Here is a 10,185-nt window from a genome sequence, read left to right as displayed (position 1 = left end):
GAGCCCCTGGCACTGTGCCCACACCCGGCACTATGGGCCCGGGCCCCGACTTTGCCGCCCAACTCATGGGTGCAGAGTGAGTCCTTGGGACTTTGTCACGCAGCAGCCTTCTGAGCCCTCCACGCCGCCCACTCAAAGCCCCCCTAAACCCAGCCCCTCCCAGCCCAGACTACTAACTCAGCTCCACAACCAGTTCTCTCCTTGTTTGGAATCCTAGGAATTAGCCCTTCCCTCGGTCCCCTGACACGTGAACTTCTGAAGCTATGTGCGCTCGCTGTCCCCAGGCCCCTTCCTGTCCTGCTTTTCAACTACAGCCAAGGGCTTCCCCTCTCACCCTCCACTCACGTCCAGGCAGCACCTCTGCCTGTGGGTGTGCAGGCCCCGGACACATCTGCGCCAGAGAGGGGCCCCCACAGAGCTGGGATGAGCCAGAATCCAGCCACTCCCACTCCCAACCCTGAGCCACAAACACCCCCACCCAGAGAGCCACCAAGGCAACGGCGCCCTGCTTTGAAGCAACACTCGGAGACCAGACAAGTCCCTGCCGGGCGCGTGTTTATCCAGCTGCCTCCTGAGCGGAGGCCTCCACCTGGGGCAGGGCGCCCACTCGCTCCCTGGAGACCAGCTCCTCCACGGCTCGGCCCTGACAGCGGCCGGCTAAGGCTGGGCGTCCTTTCCGGCGGTGGTCCTCGGTCACTCCCTGGCCTCCTCCGCCTGCCACACCAACTCGCCCGAGATGTAGGTGGCCCGCACGTGGAGAGAGTCATCGAGCACCACGAAGTCTGGGTCAGAGGCGTGTGGTGAGGAGGCGGCAGGGGTGGGGAGGGGAACGCGCAGGCACCCCCATCCCCACCCAGCTCCCAGGAGTTTCATTACCCCTGAGAGAAGCTCCGTTCCCATTTCCACAGCCACCCAGGAGCTGGTGGGGAAACCGAAGCTGGCAACACAATTTGGGTAGGGCACCCCAACCCCTCGCAGGCTGCCCAAGGTCCGGGAGCCAGCATTCCTGGCGGTGGGGTACATGGGACAAAGGCCCAGGCAGCCCCCACCAGGCCTCGTCTCATTCGCCAGGAAGCCTGGCCTAATGGGAAAAGGGGCCCAGGCTGGAGGTGGTGGTGGGCAAGGCCACCTGGACACAGGGAAGCCTCCACCTGCCCTGTACTCCACCATCCCGAGTACTGCGGAAGCTCCCAAGTCCTCAGAGGCCCAGGCGCCCACACCAGGCCCTGACCTGCATCAGCCCCGAAGTCCAGGGTCCCCTTGCGCTTCTCCAGCCCCAGCAGCTGAGCGGGGTGCAGGGACGCAGCCTCCAGGGCCAACTCCACATTGCAGCCTGCTCAGGGGACACAACTGGGTGACCACGCCTGCCCCAGCTCTGCCGGCAGCCCCTGCCCCAGCCCACAGCCCCAAAGCTGCAAGGCCTAGGAACTGGGTTCTGCCAGGGTTCTGCAGCAGGGTGACGAGGCTCCACCGCACCCCGGTCTAAGGGCGCTGCTGGGAACTCTTCTCCTGCTCACTTGCTCACCCATCCCGGGCCATCCGGCCTCCCCTCCCCCTGAACAGATGCTCTGGATCCAAAGGCCCGCAGGCCCCTCCCTCCTTTGGGGTCCCAGAAGGGCACCCCCATAAAGAAGGAGCAGCCTGTGCATCGATGAAGTCACGTGGTCTTGCCTTTCTATCCCTGCTACCCCTCAAGAGGCCATGTGACTAAACCCCACTCTTCCTGCCACCCCCATCACCCCCCCAGCTGCCGGCCTGTCTCCCTGCTCGAAACAGCATGTCAAGCTCTGACACCCCAGATGCCACCCCAGCCCCAGGGCACTACCAAGCATCCCTCAGGGCCTGGCCAACCACAGCCTCTACCAGACACCCCTGCCCACCTTCCCCGCAACAGGCCCACCCCCTTAAGAAGCCCAGAGCACAGCTCTGACCCCCTCACACTTCATCTCCCTAGCTGTGGACCCATGAAGTCCCACGAACCCAGAGGGTCCAAGACCAAGGCCCAAACTGTGGGTAAACTGAGCTCCATTCTCCCGTCGGGTGCCACAGCTTCAGTGCCGTCACCCTGGGTCCCAGCCATCTGCCTGCCACCATCTTATCCCGCCCAGGAGCTCCCTGCAGGGGGACCTCGGCCACGTTCCCAGTGCTCGTCCCCTAGGAAACTCTGCCAGATGACGGCTGTGGGTGTGAGGCTCCGGTGGTCTCTGTGCTTCCCTCCCACCTCCCCCAAATGTAGCTTCCACCCTCCACGCACGCACACGTCCACCCACACACATACATACACACACCCCCTACCCCACACCAGCCTCACTGACCTGTGGCCTGTAGGAAATGCCGGACACACACGTCCATCGGAGCTATACTGCCACTCAGTGTCTTGGTGCCTTGAACACAGAAAGTGCAGGCTCTGTGGGACCAGAGACCACCAGGCCACAGTGGGGGGTGGGCAGCGTGCTGGCAGGGCACGCCCATATCCCACGAGAGGCTGAGGGCCTGTTCTTATGAGGGCAGCCGGCAGGGACAAGCAAGTCGCTCACCTGCCACGTAGGCTGTCAGTCCATCTACTTCCACCTCCTGCTGCCCCAGCGTGTGCCGGCCATCACCCAAGCCCAGGGCAGGAACGGCGTCGGTGACCAGCACCAGCCCTGTGGGAGGAAGGGGCTTCAGACCTGCCCCACAGCACACTCCCCGCCGCCCCCAGCCCGCCCTGCCACGCACCCTGGGGATGGGCCCGGTGGGCGATGCGCAGGGCCGCGGGGTTGGTATGCGTGCCATCCGCGATCATCCCATAGAAGATGTGGCGGCCTGGTGGCAGCCGGTCACTGGTCAGGAGCCCCACGATTCCTGGGTCACGGTGGTGGAACTGGGCAGGGATTGGAGGCATGAGCTGAGCGAGGGCAGGAGCCCCTGTCCCCGCCCCCCCCAACCTGGGGGACGACTCACAGGCAGCATGGCATTGAAGAGGTGGGTGATGAAGGTGGCCCCACACTGCACAGCTTCCTCCGCGGCCTGCAGGTCGGCCACCGAGTGTCCTGCATGGGGGACCAGGACTCAAACAACATACCCAGCCTAGGACCCCCCATGTGCACACACACCTGGAGGCGGCCCGCCTCACCTAGGGACACACAGATGCCCCGGGCCACCAGGGCCCGTATCACCTCTCGGCTACGGCCCAGCTCGGGGGCCAGCGTCACGATGCGGACGTTGTCCAGGGCCCCATAGGTGGTCAGCACGTCGTGGAATGCATTGGCCTCGAAGGAGCGCAGGTGGGCTTCGGGGTGTGCACCTCGCTTCTCCCGGCTGATGAACGGGCCCTCCAGGTGCACCCCTGGGAGGAGGGGGGGCGGATGGCTCCAGCATGCCTCCTGCCACACAGCCCCCACCCCAGCCCCTGTCACCTGCCCAACCTCCCTCCCCAGTTGGGCCTCTGGAGGGGGAGGGGCTGCCAACAGGTCCCTGAGGAGCCTCCCCGGGTGGGGGCAGGGAGAGGGGTCAGCCACTCACCGAGGACCCCTGCCCCATGGGGACCACCACTCTTCACGGGGATCTGAGGAAGGACCTGGGGGGAACCAGCTGTTAAAGCCCTGCCCCCTATGGCCCAGCGCCCAGAGGTCACATCCCAGCCAAGGTCAGAGATCAGCCCCCAGTGGCCTTCCCTCAGGTATTAGAAGATAGTCAAAGGTCCCCAACCGTGGTCAGGGAAAGCACAGCACTCAGAACCGTCTAGACGGGGAGGAGTCATGGAGGACACAAGAGCAGCTGCCTGCAATGACCGGGAGAGGAGGAAGGAGCTCCTGCGCAGAGGGCAAGCACATGGACAGAGGGCCACCCCACGGTCCTGGCCCCTCCAGGCGGCCCCCGACCAGGCAGCAGCTGGGACACAGTGGGTGGCATGCTCAAAGGGTCCGGACCCGGACAGGGTGACAGGCCTGGCCTCCTGAGCTGCAGAACCAGAAGCATGGCTGGAAGCAGGAAGAGGGCGTGTGCTCCACGCAGAAGCAGGGGCCGGGGAGCTCTGTGCGGATGGGGCTGGAGGCTGGGACAAGCCGCGTCCCAGCTGAATGCCGTCAGGAAGGTCCCTCGTGTGTAACAGGTGCTCACATGACCCATCTCAGGACCAGACAGGCAGCCGGGCCTCGCAACCCACACCTCTCTCACGAAGGAACGTGGAGAAGGAAGCGGACAGAGAGCCCTGCAGGACAGCAGAGTCCCCAGGCTGAGCTGCCGGATAAACACGCCCACCTCCGGAGTTCCCCTATCCCGGGCAGGATAAAGGGATTGACTCGGAGGAGGCTGAAACCTCCTCGCGTGACCTGCAAGATAGGAGATGAGCAGAGCCGTCCAGGGAGGCCGAGGAACGGATGCCAGGCAGAGGCGGGCAGGTGCACGCAGGGGACACGCCCTGCACACAGAAGCCGCGCTGCGGCCCCACTGCCTTAGTCTTGGCCACGCCTGGCACCTTGAGAAGTGGGGGGACCACAATAGACACGCCATCAAAGAGCAGCTATGTCCCGAAGGTGCCCGGCAAGCAGCTGGAACAAACCGGAAGGTGTCCAGATGGGAGGTGGATCGAGGTGCGCACACCCTGCAGTTAAGTGCAAGTTCATGTTCTTAACATGGTCAGCATGGAGCCAGCGAGGCCTGTCCTCGCTGACCAGGGACCTCGACGAAGGGGGCCTCCGTGGAGCCTCTGCAGGCCTGAGACTCCCAGCAGCCCGCTGGAGCCTGACCTCAAACAGCCGGTAACTGAACCCAAGAGAAGGACGGCAGGAGAACAAGGGAACAAACAGCCCGAAAGCAGAGTCAGAGGAAGAACGAGAGAACCCATCCAGGAGGCCCAGCAGGGGAATAATGGCGCCCAGGAGGAGACGACAGAGAAACGGGGCAGAAAGTCACACAGAAGTTATTCAAGACAAGCAAACAAAACCGAAAACCAGATTGAGACAGCCAGGCTGTGCTGCAGGCCAGCACCACGGATGACCTCCCTCCGGGCCCCGCCCGTGTCCCCCTCAGGCTTCAGAACCCAGGGCCAAAGGGAAGGTTCCACAAGCCTCCAGATGAAGAACTCGGTCACACACCAAGTATCAGAGGTCGGGCGGCTTCTGACTTCTCAAGAGCCACCTTGGCAGTTAGAAAACAATATAGCAATGCTTTTAAAATTCTAAGGCAAAGTCACTTCTAACACAGAATCGTTCCCCAATCAAGACAGTAAAAACAGGGGGACCTGGGGGGCCCCGTCGGTTGAGCGTCTGATTCTTGATTTCGGCTCAAGTCCTGGTGTTGAGGGCGTGAGATCGAGCCCCGTGTCGGGCTCCACGCTCACCAGAGAGTCTGCCTGGAATTGTTTCCCTCTCCCTCCGTCGTGGGCTCTCTCTCTAAAATAAATCAAACTCGGGACACCCTGGGTGGCTCAGTGGGTTAAAACCTCTGCCTTCAGCTCAGGTCATGATCCCAGGATCCTGGGATCGAGCCCCACATCGGGCTCTCTGCTCAGCAGGGAGCCTGCTTCCTCCCCCCTCTCTCTGCCTGCCTCTGCCTACTTGTAATCTCTCTCTCTGTCATTTAAATAAATAAAATCTTTAAAAAATAAAATAAAATAAAATAAATCAAACTTAAAAAGAAAGAGTAAAAACATTCTCAGGCCTTCAAGATCTCGAAAACTTGACCTCCCATGACCCCTTCCTTCAGAGGAAGCAGGGAGATGTGCTCCAGAGCGAAGGCAAAAACCAGCAAAGAAGAAGACCCAGGATGGGGGATGGACGCCCAGCGGAAAGACGCTAGGAGAGCCCCTCCGGTGACAGTATGGGAGCTGCCGGCACAGCTCGGCCCAGGGAGGCCAGCAGCCAGTGCTGGGAAACAGGTCCCAGAGGCTGCCGCAGGAAGGCAACGCTGATGGGACACGTGGCGTGTCCAGATGTCCCAAAAGAAGAGTGAGCTCCTGGCAGGAAGCCCGGAGTTGAGTCACGAGTTAAGGGAACAAAGAGCAGAACTTCCAAGGAAAGGAGAGCAGCCAGGTAAGAAAATGGGACGCACGGAGTAGGCCCCACCTAGTCCTGCATACGGACCTCCCCAAGGCAGCGGGCGGCTGTGTGGGGAGGATGGGGGCTTCTGCTCCTCAGCTGGGCAGCAGACACATGGCCCTAAACAGAGAAGTGAAGCAGGAGTCCCAGCACAGACTTAGAGACAGGAGAGCAAATTCCAAGCATCTGGAGCTGAAAGGGACGGTCTCTAGATGGGAGTCCATGGGGGCAAAGGGCTGCTAGCTCTCCTAACCAGCCACGGATAGGTCTAAGTTCACTGAAGATTAGAAAAAAGAAGGTAGGGGCGCCTGGGTGGTTCAGTGGGTTAAAGCCTCTGCCTTCGGCTCAGGTCATGATCTCAGGGTCTTGGGATCGAGCCCCACATCCAGCTCTCTGCTCAGCAGGGAGCCTGCATCCCCCCTCTCTCTCTACCTGCCTCTCTGCCTACTTGTGAACTCTGTCAAATAAATAAATAAAATAAAATAAAATAAAATAAAATAAAATAAAATAAAATAAAATAAAGAAGGTAACGGTTGAGTTTTTCCAGAACAGATCTCTTTCCCCCTGGAACAGGTGGGCATGCACGTCAGAGGCTGGGCAGTTCTGGGACACGTCCTCTAGACCCCCTGCTTTCAACCTGCCTGTCTCTATATGGGACAGCACGAAGCCTGTCATCCACATTCCACCAGGAGACCGTTGTGATGAGTGTCAGGTTCTGTCCTCTTCTCCTAAGTCCTCCAAGGGAGCTCAGCACCAGACACAAGGTTCTTGTGAGAGGAGGGGTGAAGGGAGTACTTCAACCCAAGGGGAGGATGGGATTGTGGGTGAAGCCTGTCTTTGTAGGGGGGACACTGTGTGGGACATTCTAGGGGGTTTTGCAGAGAGTCTCCCCCGGGAATGACACACAGGAAAGAGGGGACCTGCGCAATGCTGTGCCCGTTGCTGGCTGCTCTCCCCACCTGGATTCACGGGCGCCACCCCCACCCCCCTAACCCCCAAGTCTCAGATTCAGAACTTGAAGTCCTAACAAGACACTCAGGATTTACTTCACCTTTCAAAACAAAACAAAGTCTCACAAGGAAAACTAGGGTACGTTAAGTGGGGAGAACAGCATAAACGACAGGGTAGAGGTAGAGAAAATAAAGCATGTTCCAGACAGGAAAGCAGAGGGAAAGGTCAAAGGATAGAGGGCGTGTGAGGCCAAAGGCAAAGGTCTGCCTGCCAACAAGAAGGTACTAGATCTCGGTGAAGCGTATGATGGACTTGAAGCCGAGAAGGACACAAACAGATCTTCCTCCTGGAAGAGTATCAAAGCATAAAGCTAGAGGAGACCCCAGAAAAGGACCACATGGTCTCAAGGGCCCAGAACATGATGACAAAAGATCTGGGTAACTTCTGACAAAGGAGCAATCCAGTTCTGCCCAGTGTGAGCTAGTGGGGGGTGGGAGGTTATCCCAGGGAACAGTCCTGTAGTTTCTAAGACGATATTGGAATCAAATTTTTACATTCATGCCCATCAAAACTCTAGTTTCTGCTAAGGCCTTCAACCTGCAATCGTTTATGGTAGGTAACACGTTCTAGCAAGACAACATAAGCTAGAAGTCCCCATGTCCAGAAGCCCCTTGTCCTGTAGAAGACCACCTCATCATCTGTGTGGCAAGGGTTAGATGTGCTGTGGAAAGCGTGGCTGGTGTGTGACCAGAAAGTAGAGCCAAAGAAGAAGCAACACACAGAACACGACAAAGCCCTTCCAGGTAGAGGGCTTGGAGACAGGAGAAAGAACTGCCTAGAATGTCTGGAATGTGCCTAGGGAAAAGACAGAGGCCCGGGCAGGTAGGGAGGGAATGCTCAGAAGGCTGGTGTTCACACTGAGCACAAAAGGGGAGGGGACGGGGGAGTGAGCTGAGTCCTGCACCTCCTGAAGGCCTTTGTGGCAGGACCTGGAGCAGGGACAGCAGCTGGGAGAGTAGGGAACTGTCACTGAGCCTCACTGGTGAGGCCCAGGAAGGGGGAGGACAAAGAACACAGAGGCAATAAGGTGGGCACCTTCCTCAGCTCCAAGCCGAGGAAAGCGCAGACTGATGACCAGGAGAGAAAATGAGGAACCACACGGAGCTTAGCCTGTAACCTCTGACTCTGGGATGGGAGGCCTAGGGAAACTTCCAGAAAGATATCCACAGCTGCCAGTGTACCAACGGCTTACTACAGACCACACCCAGTGTTGAGTGCCCTAACCCCAACACACAGACACGGCCGTCATTCTCAACTTAGACTCGAAGAAACAGAATCAGAAAAAAGTAAAGGCTGTCTCGTGTCCCCAGCTGACAGATGAATTTAAGAGGCCCAAAGCCCACACCCGACCTCCCCCAACACCCAGCTAGGACTCTGGGCCCACACACCCAGGAGGGACCCCACGATGGGCAATGTGACCCATCATCACAGCAAGGAGCCCGTTCTGGAGAAAACCACCACACCGGAATGAACAGGAGGGATCACAGCAGAACTGCCCCCTCCCTAAACTCAACTCCAGTAACGGAACAGCCACGCTTTTCAAAACTCGTTAAGCTTCAAGCAGTCCAGAGACACAAGGAACACACTCTGTTCTCCAAGAGCTCGGGAAGAAGGAACATTCGTGCCCGCAGAGAGAACACCGACAATAAAATAAGGTAAAGAATAAAACCAGAGAACCCGCGCGGAAATAAACACCATTTCATGGGAACGGGCAAAGAGAAAGGAGTGAGGGGTGTCGGGGTAGATGAGAGCAGCAGAGAGGACGGACTAGGGTAGCTGGGCAGACAGTGAAGCTTCTTTCTGGAAAGCACATCCAGTTGGAGTCACAGAGCAGACAGGTTGCGGGGGGAGGGGATAAACCTGACCAGCAGCTACAGGTGCTGCAATCAGAAGTCCCCGCAATGAACCCATTGGAGCCCAGAGGCAGCCAGAGGGCAGAGTGGAAAGGACATGTGGCTGGGGAGGACACCGGGGCAGCACAAGTGAAGGCCTAGGGGACAGCTGCAGAGACAGGGACACTCTGCCGGTGGGGGAACGACCGAATGAGAAAGCCTAGGGGCAGGACCCTAGCCCCCCTCCCCCACCCCGTGGAAGGAGGCCAGCAGGTGAGGCCAAATGCTAGGCTAAGAGGGGTCTGTGGGATCACGCATTTGAAACACATGGCGGGGCTGCTTCCGGAGGCCCCGTTCCTCCAGACTGGGAGCCGGACCTCACCTTGTGATAAACCTCAGGTGGTGAGGTGACCAAGGTGGGGCAGAAGGAGGTGACTCCGTGCGACAAGATCCTCCGGGCCACCAGGGCGACCCCCGAGCCCACGTCCTCCGAGGCCTGAGAGAAGTCAACGCCAAATCCACCTAGGGCCACACAGAGGAAGGTCGCACAGCGCCCAGACCACTTCTTCTGGGTCGCCACCCACCCCCGAGCCCCAGGCCGCACCGTTGATCTGCACGTCGATGAAGCCGGGCGCCAGGATGCAGCCCCCGCAGTCCCGCTGCTCATCCGCCACTCGCCGCTCTTCAAAGAACAGTTTCTCGGGGTCCAGAATGCGGCCTTCGCGCACCCACAAATCCTCCCTGTGGCCAGAGCCAGGCGAGGCGAGGACTAAGATCGCCTACCCGGCACGCACCCTGCGGCCCACGCGAACACCGAACGGCCCTGAGCCCCGCACCCTAGCAGCGCCCGGCCGCGCGCCCAAGAGCTCCCGGTCCCGCACCCCACCTCTAAGCAGCTCCCGGTCCCGCACCCCACCTCTGAGCGGCTCCCGGTCCCGCACCCCACCTCTGAGCGGCTCCCGATCCCGAGCCCCACCGGCCCTGGGCCTCACCCAAGCAGCTCCCGGGCCCTGGGCCCCACCTGAGCAGCGACCGGCCTCGCAGGATGCGGCAGTTGGTGAACTGGAGCACCGGGGCCCGCGCCTCGTCCTGCCCGCCGCGCATCGTGAGCCACCCGAGCCCAACCGAGCGGGCGGCGCCCGGAGCCCCGCAGCGGAACCCGCTCCCCGCGCACCCGGCCGACTGCAGGCCGCGGAGCCCGGCCTCCACCCACGTGACCCTCAGCTGACTGAGACTGGTCACGTGACCAACACGCCCACGTGACCGGCGCCCCTCGTCTCCGGTCCCGCCTCCATCCCGCCCTCCCCCCACCAGCCCGGGGC

At 60.2% G+C, this 10,185-nt stretch overlaps 1 protein-coding gene across 1 annotated transcript; it reads right to left on the bottom strand.

Annotated features, from left to right (window-relative positions):
- Nucleotides 1–538: 538 nt before the first annotated feature.
- Nucleotides 539–10,062, bottom strand: AMDHD2 (amidohydrolase domain containing 2). The gene is made up of 11 exons (XM_032846024.1): nt 9,885–10,062; nt 9,468–9,604; nt 9,246–9,385; nt 3,505–3,559; nt 3,116–3,328; nt 2,944–3,032; nt 2,719–2,863; nt 2,538–2,645; nt 2,316–2,384; nt 1,232–1,333; nt 539–782 (listed from the first exon to the last, which is right to left on the bottom strand). Exons 1-11 carry the CDS (start codon nt 9,965–9,967, stop codon nt 694–696), a joined length of 1,230 nt encoding a protein of 409 aa, XP_032701915.1. The 5' UTR covers nt 9,968–10,062; the 3' UTR covers nt 539–693.
- Between the last annotated feature and the right edge of the window lie 123 nt (nt 10,063–10,185).

Source organism: Lontra canadensis, unplaced genomic scaffold, assembly GCF_010015895.1.
Source record: "Lontra canadensis isolate GAN:19392208 unplaced genomic scaffold, GSC_riverotter_1.0 scaffold171, whole genome shotgun sequence".
Classification (NCBI taxonomy): domain Eukaryota; kingdom Metazoa; phylum Chordata; class Mammalia; order Carnivora; family Mustelidae; genus Lontra; species Lontra canadensis.
This window is presented reverse-complemented; position numbering and strand designations above follow the sequence as displayed.